Raw genomic sequence first — 27388 nt, 5'->3', positions numbered from 1 at the left:
AATCTTAGAAGAAAAAACTCCTCCTTCCTCTGAGACAAGTAAAGTGGGTCAGAATGGAAATGAACACAGGGAGCTGGGGTGGAGGTTGGAAGTGGGAAGTGAGGAGTTTATGACACAAGATCCTTTATGAAACAGGAGGATATTTAAAACAGAATCAGGAAAGATAGCCCAAGGTAAAAGAATATGGGAACACAATGACAGCTCAGAAAGAACTAACAACCATGGAACTGCAAACATCTGCAGCAACACTAGACCTGAAATATGACAGTGGTCAGGGTGAAACACACAGGAACTCCTGTCTTGACATTCCTTGTCTGTATCCTCACCAGACAGTCCTATTGTTTTGTGTTTGTGTAGTGCAAACACTACACAAGTCCCTGACAGAACCCCTCTAAAACCAGGCAAGCTCTCCTGGAGGAGATGGTTTACTCCCACCTAAGGCCGCTGGCTGCAGGAAACCTTTGCCAACTACAGAGGAGAATTCGTCTTTAAACCAATAACCCACCAAATGAGGGAATGCTAGTTTTAAAATAGCTGAGGTAATGAAAGATCTGCAATGATAAGCCTGTTCCCTCCAGGCTTTTGTAGCTATCACGTTGCCCAGTTTAACAAAACTCAAGAAGATGCACTGTACTTTCAGGACTGCCTGCCAAAGCAAAGTCACCCCAAAGAGGGGAGAAGAGGCTTCCCTCTGCTTCTCTCCACTGGAGAGGAAATGGTGGCTTAACAGTGGCCCCAAAACATTCTGAAATCCCCAGTGTAATAACAGATTCAAGCAAGGATCATCAATGGATGTTAAACCACTGAGTAAACCAAAGGCTTTGGGGTAAGAATAATATCACATGGTCCCAAAGTATTAATCCTACATTTTCCTTCTTAATTAGGAAGGAAAAAATATACCGTTACAATCAGTATGTCTGGCAGATACCACTTAACCAAGAGATCAAACGCATCATTACCAACATTGAAAAGCTGACATCATGTGCCTCCTGAAGTGATTGGGGCGGGGGGGGGGGGGGGGGGGGGGGGGCGTAAAATTTCCCATTTAATATTCGTGGCAAAACGTTTAACCCAAATCTAATCATGAGAAAACAAGACAATTCCCCAGAAAGCAGGACATTTTACAATTCAAGTGCCCTGGACTCTTCAAAACTATCAGTGTGTTTTGTATGGAACCACCCAAATAGCCAAAGCAATCTTGAGAAAGAAAAAAAAAGCACGAAATATCACGTTCCTTTGTTTCAAACTACACAGTGAAACTACAGTAATCCAAACACTATGGGACTGGCACAAAGGACACACAGATCAATGGAACAGAACAGAGTCCAGAAATAAACCTTCAAATTATATAGTCAATTGATTTACAACAAAGAAAACAAAAATATACAATGGCAAAAAGACAGTCTCTTCAACAAATGGTGATGGGAAAACTGGACAGCTACATGCAAAAGAATGAAACTGGACCACTTTCTTACATCATATACAAAAATAAACTCAAAGGAGATTAAAAATTTAAATGTAAACATCAACACTCCTAGAAAAAAAACACAGGCAGTAAACTCTTGGGACATCAGTCTGAGCAATATTTTTTTGGTTCTCTCTCAAGCAAGAGGAACAAAAGCAAAACATAAACAAATGAGACTACATCAAACTAAAAAGCAAAGGAAAGCAAAGGAAACCATCAACAAAACAAAAAGGCAACCTGCTGAATGGAGAATATATCCGCAAATGATTTATCCAATAAGGGGTTAATATCTGCATCATATAAAGAACTCCTACAACTCAACACCAAAAAAAACAATCCAGTTAAAAATGGGCAGAGAACCTGAATAAATATTTATACAAAGAAGACATTCAGATGGCCAACAGATAAGTGAAAAAGATGTTCAACATCACTAATCACCAGGAAAATGCAAATCACAACCACAAGATACCTACACCTGTCAGAATGGCTATTATTGGGGCACGTGGGTGGCGCAGTCGGTTAAGCATCTGACTCTGGATCTCTGATCAGATCAAGGTCATGATCTCACAGTTCCTGAGATCAAGCCATGTTGGACTCTGCACTGACATCACAGAGCCTGCTTGGGATTCTCTCACTCTGCCCGTTCCGGCTCGTCCTCACTCACTCTCTCTCTCAAAATAAACATTTAGGTGGCTCAGTCAGTTGAGCATCCGACTTTGGCTCAGGTCATGGTCTCATGGTGAGTTCAAGTCCTGCATCGGGCTCTGTGCTGACAGCTCAGAGCCTGGAGCTTGCTTTGGATTCTGTCTCCCTTTCTCTCTGCTCCTCCCCTGCTCACTCTCTCTCTCTCCTTCAAAAATAAATAAACATTAAAAAAATTTTTTTAAACATTTAAAATTTTAAAAAGAATGGCTATTATCAAAAAGAAATAACAAGTGTAGATGAGGATGTGGAGAAAATGAAACCTTTGTGCACTAATGGTGGGAACGAAAGATGGTGCCGCCAATGTGGAAAATAGTATGGAGTTCCTCAAAATGAAGAAAAGAACTACCATCCAGCAATTCCACTTTTGGGTATTTATATGAAGGGACTGAAAACACTAACTCGAAAGTGTATATGTATCCCTATGTGCACCGAGTCAAGCCATGGAAGCAACTTAAGTGTCCATCAGCAGATGAATAAAGATAAATATATGGATAAACATTTTACATCTACAAAATGGAAATTATTACTCAGCTTAAAAAACAAATGAAATCTTGCCATTTGAGACCACGTGGATGGACCCAGAGGATATTATGCTTCCTAAAATAAGTCAGAGGAAGGCAAATACCATATGATTTTACTTTTATGTAAAATCTGAAAAACAAATGAGCAACTAAAAAAACAGACTCCTAGATATGGACAATGCGGTGACTGCCTTGTAGGGGGGCAAGGGTTAGGCTGTGCAAAACAGGGAAGGGGATTAAAAGCTACAAACTTCCAGTTATAAAATAAGACAAAAAGATACAATGTATATATAACACAAGAAATACAGCTAATAATATGTAATAACTTATATGGTGACAGATGGTACCTACATGTATTATGGGGATTACTTCAGAATATACATACAGAATCACAATGTTGTACACCTGAAACTAACATTATATGTCAACTAAACTTAAATTGAAAAAAAACAAGTCATGCTTTTGAAAGACAAAGAAAAAAAGCCAGAGGGCCCCAGATTCAGGGAGCCAAGAGACATGAAATCCAACACAATACATGAACCTTGACGAGATCCTGAATTGAAAGACCCACTATAAGGCACCTGGGTGGCTCAGTCACTAAGGATCTGACTTCGGCTCAGGTCATTATCTCACAGTTCATGAATTCAAGTCCCACATCTGGTGAGCACGAGCCCTGCTTCAGGTAAAACACAAGCTCCACTTCAGGTGAGCCCCACTTTCTTTTTCTCTGTCTCTCCCTCCCTCCTTCCCTCCCTCTCTCCTTCCCTCCCTCCCTCTGGGGATTCTTTCTCTCTCTGCCCCTCTCACATGTGCCCTCTCTCTCAAAATATAAATAAATAAATAAGTGACCACTATAAAGAAGATTTAGGGAACAACTGAGAACACCTGAATGTGAGACAGTCTGTGATCTTATTTGCTCAGTGCAAAATTTCTTGGGTGCGGTAATGGGGCTGTGATTACATAGAATGTCCTTGTTAAAGGATACATACATGCTGAAGTGCCTAGCAGGAAAGTATCATGTTTTCTGCAAGAGAAAAAGGTGTATGTATGTGTGACGCACAAATACATATATCCACATATGTACATGTGGTCAAGTAAATGGTAAACTATTTCTAAGTTTTCTTAAAGCCTAGTCATAAAGGGTGCTGTAAGACACTAGTAATGTTTTATTTCTTGATCTGGGTTGTGGTTACACAGTTCTTACTACAATCAATCACTTATGATTTATGTTTCCTATGTAAGTTAAAAATTTTTACTGAAAAGAATGGCCTAGACAAAGTATTGCACACAACGAGTCTCTGAGCCAGTATGTGTTCACAAAAATAAGTTCAATAAGTGAAGAAGGAGTGTTCGTGTAAGTGAATGTGTTCCTACTTCTCCCACTCCTCTCAACAATAGAATGACAAGCAGCATACCTCGGAAAAGCTTCTGGGCAATGTGCAGAGGGTTCCCAAAGCGGAAGTTCTCCCCGCTGAACAGGGCTAGGACGAGCTGATTCTGCTGCTCGAGACTGTCTTCAGGAAAGTGAGGCAGAAACTGCTGGAGGTGTTCACGCTGAGACTCACTCAATACTTCCTGCCATGTTGAGAGGCTGACTACATCAAAGAATATTTCGGGCTAGGAGAATTCAGAAAACCAGGAGAAAAACAAGCTTTTAACTTTTCCTATGAGCGGTAAAATATACAGAACAGAAAATTTACCATTTTATCCATTTTTAAGTGTACACCTCAGTAATATTAAGTACATTCACAGTGCTGTGTAACCATCACTGCATCCAAGTTCTTAAGTTTGTTTGAACCAAAATGTCAATTATCTTCATTTAATGCTCAAATCTTAGAGAATAATAAAGACTACATATAAACCACTATCTTATACCCAACAGTAAATCATAATCCAGAGGAGGGGTGCCTGGGTGGCTCAGTCGGATAAGTATCTGACTCTTAATTTCAGCTCAAATCACGATCACACAGTTGATGAGATCAAGCCCCAGGTCAGGCTTTGCGCTGAGTGTGGAGCCTGCTTAGGATTTTCTCTCTCCCCCTCTCTGTCTCCCCTTCTCTCTGTCTGTCTCCCCCCGACTCAAAATAAACAAACATTTTTTTAATGTTAAAAATAATCCAAAGGAAAAACAATCTCAGTAAAGAGAATTTCATTTCTGCCAACAAGGGGTATGATGGACAATGAATTCAGCTTAAAATGAGGGGCAGCAAACAGTTAACATGGGAGAGAACTTGAGGAGTTGAGGTCACCTCACAAGACAGACCAGCAGCAGGATGGTATACACATTGCCTGGAGGGGAAAACAAGCAATTACAATGTTGCTTAAGACGTGCTAATGTGCATATAAGCACATAGGAGAAGCACACCTCCCAGACTCAAGATGTCAGGGAACATATACCAGAGGAAGTGACATTTAAGATAGTTAATTAGGGGATAAGGAAAGGGGGAAAAAAAAAGATGATGAGGCAGGAGAGTTAAAAGTCCACAGAGCAGGGGTGTCTGGCTGGCTCAGTCAGTAGAGCACGCGACTCTTGATTTCAGGGTCAGGAGTTCAAGCCCCACATCAGGCACAGAAATTACTTAAAAATACATAAATAAAAATTTTTTAAATCCACAGAGCAAAACCATAAAAACGTAAGAGTTAATATGAAAGAAAGGACAGCAGTTACCTGCGGGGAGAATGAAGAGGGATGAGATGGGCGCTTGAATGATACTGCTTGAATGGGCCCATTCTACTTCTTAACCCAAGTAGTAGCTAGTTGGGTGTTTTATTACTGCTTCAATTGTATACATACTGTAGAAACATGGATTTTATATGCTCTTCTTATGATACATCTCACTTTTTTTCTTAAGTAGGTTCCATGCCCAACGTGGGGCTTAAACTCACGACCCTGAGATCAAGAGCCACACTCTCCACCAATTGAGCCAGCCAGGCGCCCCACATTTTACTTTTTTTATAATTAAAAGAGTTGAGGCAATGTATGGCTAGGACAAGAAAACAAATGAGGGGGGGCAGCAGACAGAAGAAAAGAGGAGCAAGGGACCTATAAACGTGTTAAATACTTGTGACATTATCCTAAGGACAACAGAGAGCCACCAACATAAGCAGGAGACAACCCAGAAATCCAACCACCTGGTAGACATTTCTGCATTCATGTACCAATGCACCTCAGTATCCAAGATCTTCCCCTGTAAATCTATTTGCACACCACTTTAAGCCTAGTATCTCAGTGTCGGGCATAGAGTAGGTACTTCATAAAGTGTTTGCTGACTAAACGAATAACATGAAGAAATTTATTTGAAAAAGTAGGTACAGAAAGCATGGATGAGAAGGATATATATGTCAACTTCAGTAATTGTTACTTCAGGTGGCAAAGAGAATAAATGGTGGCTTTAATTCTATCTACAATGTTTGACGTATTACGAAAGAAAAATCTGAACCAATTATAACTAAGTGAAATTATCTCCTAAAATTGTATAATGCACAAATAAATGTTTGCTAAATGACACTCTACACCTGTCTCTATAAGTAAAACATGGCAAAATAAACAAGATAGTTAAATACACGTTTTGGCATACGTAGTGCCTTGCGTGTTAATAAGCACTTAACAAGTAGCAGCCACCTTAATAATGATGGTGTTTACACAGCCTACCCGTGAAAGAGGCCAGAAGCACACAAATCTCCATGCGCTATTAACTGACTACAGGGTTACTTTATTAACAGAGATAGTATGTTTGGGTTTTGTTTCATGATCCACAACGTGGGTAACCAATTTAATGTAAACATAACCATAATTTTGTCCTTAAAATATACAATTTCTTGTTAATTGGTCAAAATTGGTTAAAAATAGGGCTTCTATAATACTATCATATTGACATATTATTAAACATGCAGGATGTAGCTTATAGTTTCTTCTTTAATCAGAATGTTAAAAATTTTACGTTAAAAAGAGAGAGGGGGGGAGGGAGCCAAGATGGCAGAACAGCATGGAAAAAAGAGAGAGAGATCACTCTGAATGCAATATATAAAATGAAACCAAAGAGAGCACAAAAGACTGAAAACTTGTAGGGTGTGGAAAAGGTTTAGCATAGCAGTTATACACAAGGCGACAGAAAAAGGTGGTGGCGGTGCTACTACTTACATCCTCCAGAAGGTCCTCAGGCAGACTAACCCTGGTGCCCCCCAGGAGGCAGTCCTCCATAATACGTGTGCCATGGCCATCTCCACATGGACCCAGTTCCAGGGGATCCGTCAGCATATGGTCCAAGGAATCCATTGTTTATGTTCCACAGATAATCTAGACAAATATATGCAGTCATACCTCTAGGTATACCGAAAGGCAGGAATCCAAGGGATCTGGCTGATATTAACACTCCTTCAGAAAATATTCTGGCCCAGAAAATAGTCAATCTCAAGTCTAGTTTTATACCTTATCCTCATACCCTAAGTGCAACTACACACCTCTGCACTCTTGTACCACTGCATTCTTATCTCAATCTTCAAACCTTTTCTAGTAGGTCTCTTACTGCTCAGAATGCTTCCAAATCTACAGAATTTCTTACACCTTCATTTTATATTTGAGCAAAATGAGACTTAGAGATTAAAGGATAAACAGATCAGAGTTCATAATTTAGACTTCTCAGGCCAATAATCTCTCCGCTATAAAATAATCTAACAGTTATTGTTTCGTTTTTTTAGTAATTCTTTGTTGTACTTTCACAAAGAAAAATCTCTGACAACCCATATAGACTAGTAAAGCTCAGACGCTAACAGTAAGTCATTTAATGAGGACCTATTAAGTCCAAGGCCTTTCATGTTTCTCATTTAATTCCTACAACTGTGTGAGACAGGGTTATCATATCTATTCTAGAAATATTAAAATTGAGGATCAAAGCAGCCAAATAACTTGCCCAACCCCAGGGGTAGTACTGAAACTCAGGTTTGCCTGACTACAAACAGATATTCACTATACCTCCTGTATAAACTCTCAATTGAAATTGTGGAAAGGGAGCATGGTAATATGACTTTAGTCCACATAAACTCCGGGGTTTCCAAGCACTTGATCATGACAGCCAATAAATTTAGTAGTCAATCTGACAACTAAAGGTCCATCTGATATTTATAACCATGTAAATGTAATGTTGTTTCTCCTTCCTATAATAACTGAACGCCACTAGTCACCTTTAGAAATGTACATATTAACACATTTTCAGAGAGCATCTCCTTAGGCTAATGGCTAGAAATCAGCTGTAAAACTGCCATAGGATTGAACAAAACTAACAGGACCACAGGGAGTTTGAAAGGAATCACTCTACAAACATTTGCTAAACCCATTCTCTCTCCTATACCTACCTAACAAGCGCAGTAAAATGGAATCTAAAAACAGACTTAACAGTCAAAATGCCAAACTTCTAGCTTAATCTCGGTGACGTTGGGCAAATCTTACCTTGCCGAGTGTCAATTTCCTTATCTGGAAGACAAAGGGGGGTTGTACCAGGTCCTGTGTACTATTTCCAATCTTGGAATCCTACAATAAATAATCTCCAGATGGATAACAGTTTATATGACTTAATGCAGTCATGTAAACACAGTATTGTAATGAATTGATTCCAAAATCCTTAAATGATAAAAACAGAACTGTAATACTACTAAAGTAAGCATCTTCCCACAAATTATTTCAAGTTATCTTTTAGAGATTTCAGATTATGTAAAGATACAGCAGGAAGATAAGTGTTGAACAAAGCAGATGGTCTCCAAGCAATTGTACTCCATCACCTTTCAGTACATGGAGAATTACAACATCCTGAACATTCTTGGTGCCTAAATAACCCAAGCAGGTGAGAAAGCACATGACACATGAGTTTAACAAAACTTTAAAACAGAAAAAAAAATTTCTGTAGCAGCAACCGATGTTCAGAGTAGGGTCCTCTTTACAGAATTGACATAGAACAGGGTAATAACTGCAAAGCCAATGTTCTACCGGACTCTTAGGAGGATCGCCCGTTTTACAACTTTGTTCACAGTTTCTTCAACTACCATGGAGGTGTAGCTAAATTTAATCTATCTGAGCGGCAACCTTTGTCCTGCTACTATTCTGAACAGGATCCCAAAATACAAAAAGCAGGTAGCTGCCAGAGGATTTGAACCCCGGAAGCCAAGGATTTCTAAATCCTGTGGCGTCCTAGCCCCCTTAACTAGACCAGGAAGGCGTCTACCAAGGGCCTTTTCTCTGCACCTGGGCTAGCCTGGCCTCCTGGACCCTCCCGAACGCAGAAGCTAAACCCGTGGCTGTTTCCGGAGCAAAAGCTCTCTCCAAATCCGCCGCCCCAGCAAGTCCCTCCCTAGCCAACCCCGCCCTGCCCAAGGCCCGGGTCCCGCCCCTCTAAGCTGCACCTCAGCGCCCACGGCCCCTCCCCCACACCGTGCCTAACCCTAACCCCCACCCACCCGGCCGCCCGGCTCCCGACACGCTCGTTCCCCGGTCCCTGGCCCACAGGAGCAGAGAGCCTCAGAGGCCCAGCCGCTCCCTCCCCCGGCTCCCCGGCTCCACTTTAACCCTTTCACCGCCCCGGGCCCGCCCTCACCTGAGCCGGAGGCGCGGGTCTCCCTACCCGCAGCGCTTCTCGGCCCGCGGGCTCCCGGACGCGCTCGCTCCCGCAAGGCGTCTCGGTGCGCGCACGCTCCGGACTCGGGCGGCGGAAGGGGCGGGGTTTTGCGGGGCGGGGCCTGTAGAGTGCCGGGGGCGGGGCCGCGCGGGGCGGGGTCTGGGGCAACGCAAGCCAGCGCTGCTCTATATTGGGTTGCAGTCACCTGGCTTGGAAGCTGCCAGTGTCCGTCTGTAGTCTACCTGGCCGTGAACTGAGGCCCATGAATGAGTGAATGCAATTTTATTAGCCAACTTTTGCAGAGAGCCCTTGCTCCAGACACTGTGCTAAGCACTTTCTATCCCCTATCTTTGTACTACAGCTGTGTGCTCTTACGCACTATTCTCATTTTACAGCTGGGAAAATCAGTTTCTTGAGTTTCAGTGAGGAGAACGCAGACTCGGAGCCTGTGCCCCTGCGTGTCCTCATATCTTCCTCCTGTCCCTGGACCGCTGACTTTCAGAAAGAAAGTACACACGTCGAAGAAATACATTTAAATTTAAACTAGATAACGTTCTTGTTAAGAATGTAGGTCCCTTTCGTATTCACCAGGTCTTATTTAGAACAGCTTCAGACTACTTAATCCACAGCTACTCCCACCAATGTTGTAGAAACCATACTCAGCTCTACTGGATGCAAATGTCAGGAAAGCTGGCAGGCCAAACTAATGTTCCTCCCTTGATGGAAAACAGCGGTTTCCAAACAAAGCCCAGTGTTTGCTCCCCTGCTACCCTTAGTCCCTGCCACTTAGACCATGGGAAAGTTCTTGAATTAGGAACCACCAAGTAAAAGGGCAGGGGAACACCATTCCATAGTTGTCATCCCTAAGTTCCCTTATGTTGGGTCTCTGACCAGACCCTGACCTGAGTAAACCAGAGTCAAAACACCGTAATAATATTAAAAAAAAAAAAAAAAAAAAAAAAAAATTAACCATCTCAGTAGCTTCACACATACAAACAAGGAAGATGTTTATTAAAAAAAAATATTTATTAATTTTTACACCTGCTGAGTAGCACAAGACTATTAACACTATAACTCACTGAATGTACAATAAATGTTCACATTTAAATAACAGGATAGGGTCAACATTTTCAACCTGTGGGTCATCTTTAGCATCTCATGAAGTGCTTTTTAGCCCTAGATATCTTGAGAGTTTTTTGAAAGGATAATTCCAAATCAGAAAACAATTCAAGATCAAAACAATAGGTTTTTCCAGAATAATAGGAATTTTACATGATGAAATGTCTATTTATGTGGGCACAAATCAAACAATAAAAATGTAAAATCTATACGTAACCTACTCTGAAATTTTCACACTGCACTGATTGAAGTTTAGAGTGCCAATGCGTCTGAAGAGAGGCCACAATATAAACATTGGCTACACACATTTTTCCCCCATATATTGGTCTTCAGATGGCTTTAATCTACCATCTCTTCAAATCCAAGTCCTTTTGAAAATCTCTCAACTTGGAATGAACGTGCAGAATACCTGATCTTAAAGAAGTGTTGTTTGGCTTTACCGCCACCTGCATCTCTGGTTGATACAAAATAGTTTCAGATCCTTTACTTACTCCACATAAGGACAAAAAAAAGTAAAAAAAAAATTAAAATTAAAATTAAAAAAAAAAAGATGGGAAAGAAACAAAGAGGTCCTTCCAAAGTATTTTCTTCTGTGTATTTTACAACTTGAAATAACTGGCATAAAATGAACATTCCGTTCAGTGACAGATTTCTATTTTAATCAATAAGTTATTCCTGAGGGAAGGGGAGGTACCTTGCTGGTTCAAATTAAAAAGGACCCAACAGGGCCAAATTTAAGGTGTAAAAATTAAACTGGACCTTTGGCAAAGTCTAATATTCCTCACCTAGTCTTTCTAGATCGGACACTAGGATATTTACAATCATTACACTGTGGGACTTTGGGACCCAGAGTCTCTGTTTTGTGACTCAGGGTCAATATTTTCTATTGAAAACATCGACATTACCTCTTTGTAACCAAAGATAGAGTCCATCCCTAGTTCCTACACATTTATCAAGTAACTTTCTCATATTAGTGCCCAAATTTTCAGGGATAACTGAATGAATGAGGTCTCAAAAACAAAGTGCAAAATCTACATATTAGTAAAGTTATTTCAACAGAATTGTTTCCTTTCCAGGAAGGTATCTTTACTGTGATGAAGCCTATACTTTTAATTTACAGAATGAGTTTTTACCCAGAAATGTAAATAAAATAGATTAGCTAACTTCATTTGAAATTGAAGTTAGGTCTTTCTATTCCGGAGTGGTAAGTTCTATCACACAATAAGTACTCTAAAAATGCGTTAGTATGTCACAAAAAGTTGTTAAAATACATTCTGATTTCTGCGATGTTTTATGTGTACAATTGGAATGTACAGTAAAAAGAAGGGAAATACTTTCTCCCCATTGAATTCATAGTTAACAAGACTGCAAACAGGAACACATGTAAAAAAAAAAAAAAACTGTCACTGAGCAGATTTTTTCCCTCTCCCAAATGACAGTGTAAGATACATAAAGATTAGATTTCTTCCATATCCCTTATAATTGCCTTGACATATAAATGGTCCCAATATTTCTATTTTTCCCCTAAGTGTGAAGGTGGTCATCTTATCAAAAGGTCCAGATGAGTTATAATATGCAGAAGTTAAAAGTGTTAAGAAATAAGGAGGGCCACTTTTCCATCCAACCTTAACGAATGTTCATTTTAAGACAGCACGAGAAGTATTAAAATACACTGAATGATGTGAGTTGAATGTACACCTGGTAAGATCAAGGAATTCATCCTTCACCAGTGAATGGTAAATGGATCTGCAAGGCAGGACAAGGCTTCAGTGCTTTCCACTTTATCTATACATAATTATCTTAGTAATTTTTCTTGGTACCGATATCTTGAATACCTCCTTCTTAATACACCACAACCAGAGAACGGGAGGCAAAGCTTTAATGTAGGAGTTCAAATTCTGCTGACATCAAACAAACCTTTTCTCTTACAGGGAGTCTACCATTGTAGACTAAGAAAGTAACTTCTATCAGAACAGGAGGTTCTGGCCTAAGCTGCTGAAGGCCAGCATCTGTGCAAAGCACTTCCAGTAATGGCCTACCAACAGTTTTCCCAAAGAGGCAAGTCATTTTGTTTTGTTTTGTTTTGTTTTGTTTTGTTTTAATCAGCAATAAGAAAAATCTAGATAAAAATTTTTCCTTCAGAACATCACTGTCAAACCTATTCATCATTTTTATTTTCATATTCAATAGGCTCCCTTTGTTAAGTTACTGAAAATGCAAACTCAAAAGATGAAGCAGTTCTGACCTAATGAAATGCCCCTCTCCTATGGTGCCACGGCGCGGAATTAAGAAGTCCAGTGGCCATGAACTTGGCACATCCTTTCTCCACCTTTGGTACAAACGTGATACACCACTTAATATTTCCACAAAGGAAAAGTAAGGCCCACCAATGTATTAAAAAAAAACAACCCAAGAGCAAGGCAAAGTCTCTCCACCTTGAAATCCACTTTCCGCTTAAAGGTCTCCATTCCATGGCAGAAGTTCCTAGGGTTTGAAGAGTCATTTTGGTAAAGATGACCTTGATAAAAGAAGCCCTGGGGTGTGTACAGTGTCAAAACTGTGGTTTCCAAATTCTTGAGTGAATGATAAATCTTAAAAAAGAGTTCCAACTGTTGGAAGCTTTCAGACTTCTGAATGAGAAAAGACATGGTGTGACTGTTGGATTCTAGCTCCAGGGTGGAAGTTAAGGTTTAGTGATATGCACTTCACTGCTCCCATTCCCGTTGGTGGTGGCTGTAATGATGTACTGTGTGGGCTGCTGTTGGCTGGTGGTCTGGGGGTCCAAGTCACCATGTGTGGCTGGCTGAACCTGGACTCCCGCAGAGAGAGCAGAAGCTTGCTTTTCCTCCAATTCTGGTTGACCTTCTGATAACACATAATGACCCTAGAACAGAAAACAAACACACCAACAAAAGATCTTTAGAAATCTGAGGTCTAAAACTGGTGGGGAGGTTCTTGGTGGAAAGAGAAAGAAGGAATAGGAAAGGAGATGTTACAAAGTAACACCAACATAGACACCTATGTTAGATGTTTTATGTAAGTGCTTTAGAGGGGATGGATCAGAGTAAGAGACTACAAAGGTAATTTAAAGGAGCGCTTTGATTGTTCTACCAAATGAGATAGTGAAGAGCTTCAGGTACAGAAATTTGCATCATGACAGTAATCTATGTGGCAAAGGAAAACACGTGCTATTGTACTACTCCTAAGAATTTTGAAATTCGTAAGATTGCTGTCTGTAGATTAATTTTTTTTGTTTGTTTTTTGTGAGTTTCTTTGCTAGAGTAATACAAAATACATCACAGAAGAGAGAAAGTTTCCTTAAAGAGGCAGAATGGCTCCCAAGACCAGTAGTCAGGGTCAGAGGTTCCTAGACTTCAGAATTTCATAGATGAGCAAATTAAAAGTAATAATAAGTATTCCCAAATTTTATTTTACCAAGTAAAGTCATTTTTAAGACACTAACTGTCAAATGAGAGAAATTTTAACACTCAAAAGCATAGGAAGAATACAATCGCAGAATGAAGTCCCTTACATTGAATAAATTTAGCTTTATGAAAATATGCATTGTCATTATTCTTTCTCTGATCATGAAACCTTCACAGACCTGGAGCTAGCTAGTCCCTTAAGTTAACATTTTTAAAGAAAGAATGTGTCCATTGGTAGGGTGATTGGTCTGCTATATAGGCTAGAAAAAAGAAGTCACAGAAGAAAGCCCAGACAGTAGCCTTTCCAAGCACTGTCCAGAACAAAAGCCATAGCCAAATAACCATTTGTTATATCTAGGGCCATGTGCTATGAGTGCACACTCATCAATCTCTGATAATGATCTGGTTTCCCATGTGGGTCTTTCTCTAACAGGAAGGGGGCTGTTTCTCCACTTAGGGTCAACGAACTACTAGGTGGTCCACAGGTAGGCTTTAGAAATTCTACGAACCCTGGAAAATGTACCTTAAATGTATGTGTGTCTCTGTGTGTGTGTGTGTGTGTGTGTGTGTGTGTGTGTGTGTGTGTGTGTATTGTGGCAGGGAAAGGGGAACATCCTTGGCTATAATCAGGTTCTCAAACGAGTTCCTGGCCAAAGAAAGGTAAAGAGTCAGTGGGTCCCATAGGCAGTAAAAATTTCACTGATTATGCCAGCGAGACTATTTCATTTTATATTAGTTATGGTCTTCACTGACAATAGTGTTACTCTGGATTTATACATCTCTCCTAAGACTAGGGAATGTGAGTTTGTGTGCTGAGAAATGGGTAAGCTCTGAGCATGCTCTGGGAAAAACAATCAGGTTTTTGAGGCCACTAGACTACCCTGCTGCTCTCTGAGACTTCTTGGGAAACAGTCTTCCCTGGAAGACTTCCCAATATCCCTAGCCACATACAAGTATAATTCTTAATTTAAATTTATACACTCTGTTTTCTAATTACTTAGAGGCAAGCCGGAACAAACCAGTGAAGACAAAAACAGAGATAGCAGATACAATCAACATTGACCTGCCTAATCTAAATATAACAAGATAATTCATGGCAATGTTTTTCACCAGGAAGGGGGTTGAATGTTTAAAATAGTTCAGGGGCACCTGGATGGCTTAGTCGGTCAAGTGTCTGACCTCGGCTCAGGTCATGATCTCATGGTTCGTGCATTCAAGCCCTGTGTCGAGCTCTGTGCTGGCAGCTCAGAGCCTGGAGTCTTCTTTGGATTCTGTGTCTCCCTCTCTCTCTGCCCGTGCACCACTCGCACTCTGTCTGTCTCTCTCAAAAGTAAATAAACATTTTTTTTTAATTTTTAAAAACAACAAAATAAAATAAAGTATTTTAAAAGTGGGACCCCTGGGTAGTTCAGGCCCTGCATTCAGTCTGTTAAACGTCCAATTCTTGATTTTGGCTCAGGTCATGATCTCACAGTTTGAGGGATGAAGCCCCACATTGGGCTCTGCGCTGTCAACACAGAGCCTGCTTGGGATTCTCTCTCCCCCTCTCTCTCTGCCCCTCCCCATCTCATGTGCATGCTCTCTCTCTCTCTCAAAATAAATAAATAAGCTTAAAAATAAATTTAAAAAATAAAAATAAAATAAAATAGTTTAAAAGAGCTCCATAACATTAATTTTATTATTTTCTCCCAACCCAGTTGAGGACCAATAGTCATAAATACTCTCCACAAAGCACATAAAAAGGCAATCAATTGTGAATCTGTATGTATATGGACCTGGGAAGTTCATTATAGTTATTAATTGCATAGGTATTTATTGAGCATTTGCTATAATCCAGTCTCCTGTGCAAGGCACTGAGAATAAAGAGATAAACACCAGGACACAGCTTTCAAGGAATTCATTGTCTGCTAGGAAAAGATATACAGTAAATCAATAATTTAAACAAATTAAAACAAGGGTTATAATATAGCATAAGGGGTTATGGGAATACAGAGGAGGTATTTCTAACTCAGATATGGGAAGCTGAGGAATAGGAAATAGAGGGAGGGGAGAGTGGTGCAGTACGATGGACAGGAAAGCCCTCATGAGCAGATAACTTACCGGCGTAACTGCCTTCACTTGGCCAGTGGTGACAGGAGTGGCCACACTGCTGTCTGTAATCACAAACTGACCTGGGGGAAGCGTCATCATTTGAATCTCTGATGCTGAAAAACAGGAAATATCCATATTTCAGTGGTCTCAGATTTTAATACAAGCTGTAGAAACAAATACTTAACCAGTGGCCACATTCCCCATTGAGACATTTTCATGTATTTGCTTGCTGTGAGAATTTTATAATGATATGATTTCTTGATATTCTGATAAGAATGATCATAGGAGGTTAGCAAAGAATTATCAAATATCAGAAACAATCAATGCATCACTCCCAAATGAGCCTTTGAATATCCATAAAACAAAATATTCAATGATTTTTTAAAACCTTGAAATAAGTTGCAAAGGTTTACCTCTTAGCTCCATATTTTTATCTTTTATATTCGGATTTGAATCCCTGGCAAATGTATCCACTATTGCCTAGTAATCACAATGTAATCTAACTAGAATTCTATTTCACCGCAGTGTTATTAAAGCAAATTAAAAACAAAGTTCACCCTAGCATACAGTTGATGGTCTTTATATAATATTTTCCTTTAAAAGGACCCAAAGCTTCTGGCTTCTGGCTAATTCCCGAGCTGGTGCAGGAAACCTTCTAAGATGAGCCCAGAACATGAGATCATACCAGCATGCAAGATGTTATAAAAGACTACGAAGGGGGCACCTGAGTGGCTCAGTCAGTTAAGCAACTGACTCCAGCTCAGGTCATGATCTCACAGACCATGAGTTCAGGCCCTGCATTGGGCTCTGCCCTGACAGTTTGGAGCTCAGGGTCTGGAGCCTGCTTCAGATTCTGTGTCTCCCTCTCTCTCTCTCTCTCTCTGCCCCTCCCCCACTCATGCACGTGTGCTCTCTCTCTCTCTCACACACTCAAAAATAAATAAAAAATAAAAAATGTTTTAAAAAGACTACGGAGTCATATAGAAAAGACACAGAGGCCAATTTGAAGATGCTCCCATTGGCCAAGGATGGCATAATCTTAGCATCAATAAGGGTAACAATGGTTTGAAACATATCCAATGTGTTGAAATTCATGAGTACACAATGATACTAAGATACACACACATACCCCTCATTAGTCACCTTGGATAATACTAGGAAATAACTTATTATTTTTAAAATCGGTAAATGAAGGAGATGAACTGGATATTTAAGTGTAAAACTATACTTTCCTGTGCAAACTGTACCTCAGAATCATCTGTTAAGACAAAAACTTTTTCTTTACAGAAGTTTCCTAGCTGATAAGTGAGTGAAGAATGATAGAATCAGAATATGACAACTTTATGATTCCTAATGAAATAGTGGAACCAAAGAAAAAGACAGACAACCAAACATTATGTGCCTCCTGATGAAAGTACACACCACCAGCCATAAATATCTTATGGGAAAAAACTGAACCTGAATTTGATTGAGCCTCCAGTCAACAGGAAATAAAAGGGACAGAAGAAAGCACCTTAAATGATAATTTAGGAATGCCAACAGCAAAATCCAGAATGTGAGAAATTCTACCAAACAAATGACTCAGTTTCTTCAACACAGAAGTTGCAACTTAAAAGAGAGAGAACACAAACATTAAAAAAAAAAACAAAAAACAAAAAACAAAACTCAAGGGCTGGCTGGCTCAGTCAGTGGAACAGGTGACTCTTGATCTCGGGGTTGTAGGTTTGAGCCCCACATTGGGTATAAAGAATACTTAAAAATTAAAATCTTAAAAAAGACTCAAAAGAAATAACAAATTGCAATGCTTGAGACTTATTTGGTACCCAATTTGAACAAACAAATTATTAAAAGAAAAATTACGAGACAGTAACAGAAACATGAACACTGGGTATTTGATGGTTATTAAAGAATTGCTGTCATTTATTTCTAGCTTTGAGAACAGTACTGGAGTTGTGTTTTAGAAAATATTTATGGGGGCGCCTGGGTGGCTCAGTCGGTTGAGCGTCCTACTTCAGCTCAGGTTACGATCTCATGGTTCATGAGTTCGAGCCCCACGTCGGGCTCTGGGCTGACAGCTCAGAGCCTGGAGCCTGCTTCAGATTCTGTGTCTCCATCTATCTCTGCCCCTCCCCTGCTCATGCTCTCTCTCTCTCTCTCTCTCTCTCTCTTTGTCAAAAATAAATAAAACATTAAAAAAAATTTTTTTTTAAAAAAAGAAAATATTTATGGAATAATATGGATTATTATATAGTTGGAGGTCTAGGAAAGAATGATGGGAGGTACAGAGGAGACAAGATTGACTCTGAGTTGATAACTGAAGTTGGATAATGGCTACAAAAGTATTCATTATGCTATTTTATTTTTGCATATTTTAAATGTTTTCCCTAATAAAAAAAAAAAAAAAACTTCAATTCCAAGGGCATCTGGCTGGCTTAGTCAATAGAATGTGTGACTCTTAATCTCAGGGTCATGAGTTCAAGCCCCACAATGGGTATGGAACCTACTTAAAAATTTTTTTTTTAATTAAAAAAAAATTGTTTTTAATTTAAAAAAAAAAAAACCCTTAAATTCCACAATCTTTTCTTCAGGTTGGAATACTAGCTCATACTATTATTACCATGGCAATCTTCATGATTCCACATTTCTTTAATAGGAATTGAACTTAGTGTAAATATCAGTGTACTCACCAGCATTCTGGTATTTCATGAGTAGGAATCTTTCCCTGACTAGAAACAAGACTAAACCCTCATTGTGACCACCAATATTTAAGAGGTAGATTGTAAATACAACTAAAAGGTAGAGTTTGAGCCTGATTCCATACCAAATGTATATAACATGGCCAAAGATCAATGACAGTGGAGGCGGACTCAAAGAAGGAAATCAATAGTAGAAGAATGATCAGCACCGGTCTCCCTTTCTTCTCCACTTCTGCTGCTCATAGTCCCTGCTCCTGAGGTCGAACTGTTCCTCTATTCCAGATCTTTGACCATAAAGATCTCACACTTTGCAGCTCATATCCAAGACTACTGTCCCCACCAAATCTGTTACCTTGAGCAGTCAGTCTTTTACTGCTTCTGTAACACTAATTGCAGAGCTGTGAAAGCAACTACTCATATCTCTTTCTCTCTACTAGATAATGATTTCTTTGAGCCAAAGACCATCTTATAAGGAGAGGCCACCCACAGTGGGGTGGTTTGGAGTATAAACTCTGAAGCCAGACTGCCTGGGTTCCAATCCTCTAAATACTTGAGAAACTAGGTACTATGTTCCTTGGGCAAATCACTCTGTGTCTGAATTTCCCTATTTGTAAAGCACAAATAACAACTGTACTTATAGGGGTTCCTAAGTGGCTCAGTCGTAAGTGTCCAACTCTCGATTTCGGCTCAGGTCATGATCTCACGGATCATATGTTGGAGCCCTTCATCAGGCTCTGTGCTGACAGTGCAGAGCCTGCTTGGGATTCTTTCTCTCCCTCTCTCTCTCTCTCTCTCTCTCTCTCTCTCTGCCCCTCCCCTGCTAGCTCTCTCTCTCTCAAAATAAATAAATAAATTGTGGAAAAATAATTATACTTACAGGTTGTTGTGAATCCTGAATGCAATATATATATGATTTAGAATCATTCCAGGCACACAGTGAGAACTTAATAGAAATTGACATTATTATTGTGTGGTGTTACTGATACGAATGTCAATATAAATTTTTTGTATACCCAGGATCTAGCACATCCTTTGATATGAAGGCAATCAACATATCCTACAACCACCTATTCTGCTCTTTAGTCTACCTGCCTCCACTTACTTCCTCTGGCAGTGCTCCTCATGTCTCTGAAATGGGTGGCTCTCTGAGATCAGAATGCTGCTTTGAACTTGGTCATGAAACTCATTCAAGTACATGCACTACAGACTGCAGAAAATGGCTAGTGATAATTTAATCCAGAAAATCTATTTCTAAAGCTAATGAAACTATGACCCATGGCTATAGATTTCCCCACCCATGAGCTACACAGCATTATCCCCATTTCTTACAGTAGCCACGGAAAGAATTCCAAGCGTTGGGTAGGTAGGTGTGTTGTACAGAGGAGCCCTGCTGCTGCTGCTGGAGAGCCTGGCCGGGTGTGGAGGAACTGCCTTGTATATGGGAGGGACTGAGCCCTTGCTGGGACTGCTGGGAGGCAGGGCTCAAGGGCTGCCCAGATACCTAGAGAGAAAGACAAAGCAGGAGTAGAAAGCAATGAACTTCCAGTATAGTTAAGACTCACAAATAACGGAAGAAAATAAATCTGGCTAACATGAATTATAACACTGAAAGTATCACTGCTAAAATAATAGTATTTTCAATAAGATCAGGATTAATGAAAAGCAATCATAACGATGCAGTCCTAATTAGCTTGCAAGGAATTATCTACAAGAATATCCCCAAAATTAATTTCACCAAGCTTACCAGAACGATAAGTGAATGAAAGTATAATTATCTCCATTACATAAGATGTAAAAAATTGAGAAGCTAAAGGACTTGCCTGTATCACAAAGTGAATCTGTAGCAGAACTCAGAAATTATCATTTCCAGTGAGAACACTGGGAAATCCCACCCAGTTAGTGGAGATGAACACAGGTACACAGGCAGACATCCAGTGGAGAGGCTTACTCCTGTCCACAGGATAAAGTCCAAGCTCCATCATTTGTGTTTAAGCCAGCTCCAAACTGCCTTTCTAACTGTTTTCTCAAACATCATTTCCTGTTACTAACCTAAACAGTTTTCCTTAAATGCACCAGTTGCCCACTCTGTGTCTTTACTCACAATGAGAGCACATTCAGATCTCAATGCCTTCCCCAACTACCATGTCAAAATCCTACCCCTCCTTCAAGACCTAATTCAAACACCACTTGCACATAAATACACTTGATTCCCTGCTAAACATAATCTTTCCCTCTTCTGAACCTTTATAACTTATCCATATATCCACATCGTCCTTAGACCCTGGCAAGACCCATCCTTAGACCACAGACCTGGAATATGTATCCCCTTATAGGTGACATGTTGGGAACCAGAGTCCCCCATTCCCTGTGGAAACAGCCCTGTACCCACTTCCAGGGCTGCACAAGTGTCTTCCCTGGGTCTGTCATCCTGCAAGGGTCCTATCTTTTGGATACAGGCTCTGTTAATGGTATTTGGGCACGTGGAACCAAGTGGGTGGCCACTGGATCCCCATTTGCAAGAATGTGGAAGAAGCTGAGACGTGTAGGTCAGAGTATCTATGTGGATACAAAGATGGCCCTGTGAGGTGCAGGCTGGAGGCTGCATGAGAAGAAAGGGAGAGCTGTCTTGGGGAAGGCTGTCCCCGTGCCACCATATTCTTGAAAAGGAACTCACAGGAGTCCCTCCAGCCTCTTTGAGAAACTTAGTGGTGTGATGCTGGGGGTGGGGGGGAGGGAGGTTGGGCCCTTTGTGGACAGAGGCAGCCTATCTGGGACTGGGAGAAGTAAGTAACAGAAACCTCGCGGTGGCTGGACCTCACACTAGAGGGAGGGGAGAGGCCGTCAGATGGCAAGAGGCGCAGCCTCCCACCGCCAACGGCCCTCGGTAAACAGGAAGGCGGAGAAAGTAGGTGTTTATCCTATGGATTTCTGCAGCAATTCAAAGGGCACAGAGCCAGCAAAGGAGGGAAGAAATCCTTTCTCCCACTTCTTCCCACCCCAGCCAGGCAACTGCCAGTGCCACCCACGCATTTGGCAGAAATGCAAGCAATTTAGAATTGGCTCTATCCATGTGATTTAGAATCAATTATTACTTTACACATACTTTTCAATTTTGTTATTATGAAAGTATATGTATATATCAAGTTGGAAAACAGAACATTTTTTAAGTTTTTATTTAAATTCCAGTTAGTTAACATAGCATGTAATCTTACTTTCAGATGGACAAGTGATTCAACACATCCATACCACACCTGGTACTCATCACAAGTGCCCTCCTTAGTCCCCATCCCTTATTTCACCCATCTCCTCACCCACCTTCCCTCTGTCACCATCACATTGTTCTCTATAATTAAGAGTCTGTTTCTTGGTTTGCCTCTGTCTCTTTTTTTTCCCCTTTGCTTGTTTTGTTTCTTCAGTTCTACATATGAGAGAAATCATAAGCTATCTGTCTTTCTCCGACTGACTTATTTCACTCAGCATAATACTCTGTAGCTCCATCCATGTCGTTGCAAAGAACATATTTTATTTAACGGTCTGTCAGCATGATTTAAAACTTTTAATTACCTAGGCACATGGCATGCGAAACAAGTGGATATCAGAGGTGGGACTACATGCATCCTTTCTGGTTCAGATACCTTCACTTCATATCCTGTTTCTTTTTTTCTCTTAAGTTTATCTTTGCTTATTTTGAGAGAGAAATAGACAGGAAGCAGGGAAGGAGCAGAGGCAGAAGGAGACAGAATCCCAAGTAGGCTCTGTACTGTCAGCACAGAGCCCAATGTGAGGCTTGAACTCATGAACCGTGAGATCATGACCTGAGCCAAAATCAAGAGTCAGATGCTTAACCTACTGAGCCACTCAGGTGCCCCACCTCCAGTTTTATTTTATTTTTAAATTTTATTTATTTTATTTATTTTTTTAATGTTTATTTTTGAGAGAGAGAGACAGAGACAGAGACAGAGCATGAGCAGGGGAGGAGCAGAGAGAGAGGGAGACACAGAATCTGAAGCAGGCTCCAGGCTCTGAGCTGTCAGCACAGAGGCCGACGCGGGGCTCGAACTCACAAATGGCAAGATCATGACGCGAGCCGAAGTCAGACCCTTAACCAACTGAGCCACCCAGGTGCCCCTCCCACACCTCCAGTTTTAATATTGGCATTGTGGACACACTTGCTTTCAGTGATTAGCTTCCCCTGACCAAACGGAGCCCCGTGATTTTACATCCTAGAGACTTTGCTTCCTATTCTAAAGGACTGTCTGATAGTATCCAATTGCTAAGGTGTTTCTTGAATTTTGGTGAGGAAGGTGACTTTGTGGAGTCTTATTGTGTCTGAATGACAGAGTCTGTTATTGAAAAAGCAGAGCTACATCCATTCAAAAAATATTTATTAACACCTTACCCTTTGCATGAAACTTTCCTAGGCTGTGTTACCCCCCGGGTGAACAGTCGGAGAGCGTACCTGGGATGACGACGAAGCAGGGGCAGTGGGCTCTGTGACTTGGATGTGCTGCACCTGGATGGCATGCTGGGCGTAGGTCTGAGGATCGTGGAGCTGGCCGACGTCCACGGTGGACTGCTGAGACTGGTGAGGGGATGTGGCCTGGAGGGAGAACCAGATGCATATGGATGGAGAGTAAGGGAGATCCTTCCAGAGAAGATACTCAGCTAGGACAATATTCCAGCAGAAGAGCAGATGGAACTCGACAGCCTAGCCTCACTCCCAGAGAGCCCATACCTGAGCCAAGCTGGTAAATGTTGGAAAAGAAGACAGTTGGGTTTTTTTTTTTAAATGTTTACTTATTTATTTTTGAGACACAGAGGTGAGTGGGGGAGGGGCAGAGAGAGAGAGAGAGAGAGAGAGAGAGAAGGAGTAAGAGAGAATCTCAAGCAGGCTCCACACTGTCAGCACAGAGCCTGATGCGGGGCTCGAACTCACGAACCGTGAGATCATGACTTGAGCCAAAATCAAGAGTCAGACCCTTAACTGACTGAGCTACCTAAGTGGTCCAGAAAAGAAGACAGTTTTAAAAATTATGCTTATGTGGGGTGCCTGGGTAGCTCAGTCGGTTGAGAGTCCAACTCTTGATTTTAGCTCAGGTCATGATTCCAGGGTCATGGGATCAGGCCCCACATTGGGCTCTGTGCTGAGCGCAGAGCCTGCCTGTGACTCTCTCTGTCCCTCCTCTGCTCACGTACATGCACTCTCTAAATAAATAAATTAATAAATATTATGCTTATAAAACAGAAGCCACTAACACTAACTCTAGAAAAGAAGGAGATAGAAGGAATACAGCTCCTTATAAAAAGCTGGAATGAGAAGCTCTCAGGAATCAAGTCTTTTTCCATTAAGTTTCAATTAAATTTAATGACCTACCCTTGATCAGTTAAAAGAGATCAAACAAGAGAGTTTGCTTTTAGCTTTTGTCACTATTGACCCACTATAATAGTGTTTCCTAACCTTTTATGTATCCCAGACATCTCTGAAAACCTGGCTAAAGTACAGTCCCCTTTTCTAGAATAATGTACATATACATCATACTCTACAGGCAACTTCAGGGATTCAAAGGTTCCTCCAAAGGCTGAAGCTAAGAACCTTCCCAAAGGGAAAAAAAGGTCAAGAACAGTCAATGACAGTAGCAACTCCCCATTTCCCACTCTGGTATTAATTCTAAACTTTCAGAGACCAAATGATTTCAAAGCAACAAGTTTGTTCATTTGGAGTACACTTCCTCAGCATAATTAAGTAAAACAATAGTTTAGGGAGGATTCCTTCTTCTAGCTCCCTAATTAGTGAGAATGAGCTACTAATCGTCTGATAGAAGGAACACAGTTATACCTCTGTGGTAATAAGATATTGACCGACACTCAAAACTCACAATTACTCTTCACAACCTCCCACTCATGTTAGTTGTTCGATGCCCACATAGGGACTTATCAAACTGGTTCCTCACCACATAGTCAACTTTGGTGCTCAAGGGTCCGGAAGAGGCTCCGAAAGAGTTCATATGGTACTGTCCTGCAATGGCACGGGATTACAGCGTACACTCGAGCCTAAAATCTCTACACTGCTATTGAGAGGAATCTCTTACGCTGCTGAGTCCAGAGCCCTCTATAGCCGGCGGGGGGGGACGGGGAGGGGTTTACGAATGCCTTAGACTCAGAACTTAGGTGCACAAGCACATTCCGTCGGGTCCAGCCCCAGCTCTGAGAGTTGGGTGCTTGTGATGGCCCGCCTGCCATATTGGCTAGTGGCAACATGGCATGCATGAAGGTAAAGAGAAGTAAGTGTGACACGGTACCGGAGCTACTTGCACCACCTGCAGCTGTATATGCTGCGGTTGCTGAAGACCAGATGTAGACTGTGACACAGGAATATACTGAATTCTCTGGTAGTCCCCTTGCGGCGTCCGGTAATCTGTTGTTAACGTCTGGGACAGCTCTGTCATGGCTTGGGTCAGGAGGTCTGTTGTCTAGAAAAGTCACCAAAAAACACATTAGCTGGTAACACTCCTGCTTGTACAAACTAGCCCTGAGCTCAGATAGGAAAAAATCCGAAGGTGAGAAGATGCTGGAAGATTACCTATATATCTGTATCTATCTCTCTGTGTCAGGCCCAATGGAGTTACCCTCTCGCCACAGAGGAGCAGCACTGAATATTTCTTGCTACCCCTTGTACAGAGAGCTTTGGAAAGCATCGACTAGGAGACCAACCAACCATAAGCATAATGCCCTGTGCAGAAAACTGAAGGAAAATGGGCTACATTTGCAGCCAATTAAATAGCAAGATAAACACAAGCTGTGGTAATGGAAGCTGTGATAGGCACTGAAGGAGGTGAGGTGCCCTCCTCGGTCACACACTTACCACCACGGTCTCTCCAGTGGCACTGTCTGTGGTTAACACAGCTGGGGTAGCACTGATCACGGCTGTTGTCAGTGGTGTATGTAAGGTGTTAGGGAGCTGGGCATACTCTGGATGCTTCTTTCGAATGTGTTGTACCATCTTGGTCTGAAAAATTATGGCAAAACCAAGAATAATTACTAGAATTTGTTGTTTTCCACCCTTCTCAAATGTAAACCCTCCAAAGATTCCTAAGGTCTTTAATGCCTTAAAACAACAACAACAACAAAAAAATAGAGTGATGCTGACGCCACGCCTGTTCCTCCCAAAGCAGCACAACAGTATGAAAGAGAAAAAGAAAGAGGCTGAAAAGAAATTGAAGATTCATGTGACCCCCACAATGTCAAGCAAGGTCAGAATACCTCATAGCATCCCCTAATCCACCAATACGTACAGCAATCAATCACAACCTCCCCCCAACCAAGAATGACCCCTTTTCAAGATCTATCACATAAGTTCCTATGTAGTGTTCCTGTAAGCCTGAACTCATAAACTATGATCATAGAATATTCAAATATGAGACCCTCCGCAGACCAAGGGAAGAGGAAACCAATCGAGTGCTCAGCCTATGTATGAGATGCATTAACTGGGGAAATTCCACTATTCTCTTCTCATTTTGGACTTGCGGTCCCTATTCTCAGGAAGCAGCTCCTTAGCCATCTGACCTAGGAAAACAACTCCGTTAGTGCCCCATCAATTCAGAGCAAGTGAATCACCACCTTCTCTTAAGAGATTCCTTGAATAATGACCTTGATTCAGATGCAGTCAAAGCCTTTCCCCATACCTTGCTGCTGTACTGTTTGGAGCAGTGAGGGCAGCAGACGGGAGGGGTGGCGATCGTGCCAGTGAGTTGGGTGTGGGTGCTCAGCATGGGGTCTGGTTCTCCAGGGCCAGCTGGACGGAGTTTGCGAATGCTTGGTGGGAGCTCAGCCCCTGGATGGTTCTTCAGAATATGGGCTTTTCGCTTGCTGGCACTTTTATAAACCTGCAAATTCAAATGCTCCACCATGAAAGCGGTATGCGGTTCCACTTTCTTACTTAAAGCAAACTAACGGTTCCACTGTTAGGTATGAGAAATGAGAAAAAGCATTCATGTAGCCCAAAATAAAATATATTAACAGATTTATTAAAGGATAATAAGGATATAACCTAAATAAATAAAATAAGAACATAATATAGATATGCTAAGTATCTTCTTGGAATTTATATATCTAAGGTAGCAATAATAAAAATACGCTTTACCCTAAAGTTTAAGAGGTGGTTACATAATCACAGAAAAAGGATTGTTTCAAAGGCCCATTCATCCCATTTTGCCTTTCTGCAAAAGCTCCCATATGTTTACTAGTACTAGATGCCAAAGAATCCTCCAAAATGGCAAGTCTAATAGCGACTAGTACCTGAAATGATGAATCTACACTTTACAAAGCTTCCCAGTTTTAAGCTGACACAACTACATTGTATAAGGGAACAATATTGCAATGGAACAATACGTGTATATTCTGTCTTTCTGTAACTGCACAAAAGTAAGAATGAAATAGTACAAAGAGTCTTCCATTGCAAAACTTCTCTACATCCTACTCAATCTTCTAGAAATCCAAAACCTGTATATTTTACAAGGAGGATGATGAACATCTTCACTTTGGAGCTTAGGAATTTGAAATGAATTCATATACTAAGCTCCTGGTAAGCCTCTACCTTTATAACAAAAATCACAGAATGAAGGAAAAGTGTTAAACACAAAGTCAACTAATGCTTCAGAAAAAAAAAAAAAAAATTGGCTTAAAATGAGGCTGCGCTTCTAGCCCTTTCTCATCTGAATGGAAAACTACCGAGAGACAGGGAACCATCTGTTAAGAGTAACTG

At 41.0% G+C, this 27388-nt stretch overlaps 2 protein-coding genes across 6 annotated transcripts in view; both read right to left on the bottom strand.

Annotated features, from left to right (window-relative positions):
* Positions 1-9384, bottom strand: part of NFRKB (nuclear factor related to kappaB binding protein) — a 39502-nt gene extending 30118 nt beyond the window's left edge. For all 3 annotated transcript variants that reach the window (XM_019421411.2, XM_019421412.2, XM_019421413.2), the window contains exons 1-4: positions 9276-9384; positions 8138-8218; positions 6833-6988; positions 4107-4308 (exon numbers count right to left, since the gene is read on the bottom strand). In XM_019421411.2, coding sequence (XP_019276956.2) covers positions 4107-4308; positions 6833-6967 — 337 coding nt within the window. In that variant the 5' untranslated portion in view covers positions 6968-6988; positions 8138-8218; positions 9276-9384. The remainder of the gene's footprint in view (positions 1-4106; positions 4309-6832; positions 6989-8137; positions 8219-9275) is intronic.
* A 917-nt stretch (positions 9385-10301) lies between these two features.
* PRDM10 (PR/SET domain 10) overlaps positions 10302-27388 on the bottom strand; it is a 100942-nt gene continuing 83855 nt past the window's right edge. For all 3 annotated transcript variants that reach the window (XM_053900258.1, XM_053900260.1, XM_053900259.1), the window contains 7 exons: positions 26310-26510; positions 25490-25633; positions 24927-25097; positions 23087-23227; positions 19957-20128; positions 15941-16044; positions 10302-13299 (listed from right to left, as the gene is read on the bottom strand). In XM_053900258.1, the coding sequence (XP_053756233.1) occupies positions 13099-13299; positions 15941-16044; positions 19957-20128; positions 23087-23227; positions 24927-25097; positions 25490-25633; positions 26310-26510 (1134 nt within the window). In that variant the 3' untranslated portion in view covers positions 10302-13098. The remainder of the gene's footprint in view (positions 13300-15940; positions 16045-19956; positions 20129-23086; positions 23228-24926; positions 25098-25489; positions 25634-26309; positions 26511-27388) is intronic.

Source organism: Panthera pardus, unplaced genomic scaffold (genome assembly GCF_024362965.1).
Source record: "Panthera pardus isolate Hobbes unplaced genomic scaffold, ASM2436296v1 HiC_scaffold_12, whole genome shotgun sequence".
NCBI lineage: Eukaryota > Metazoa > Chordata > Mammalia > Carnivora > Felidae > Panthera > Panthera pardus.
Note: the sequence above shows the minus strand (reverse complement) of the source record. Positions and strands in the feature narration are given on the sequence as shown.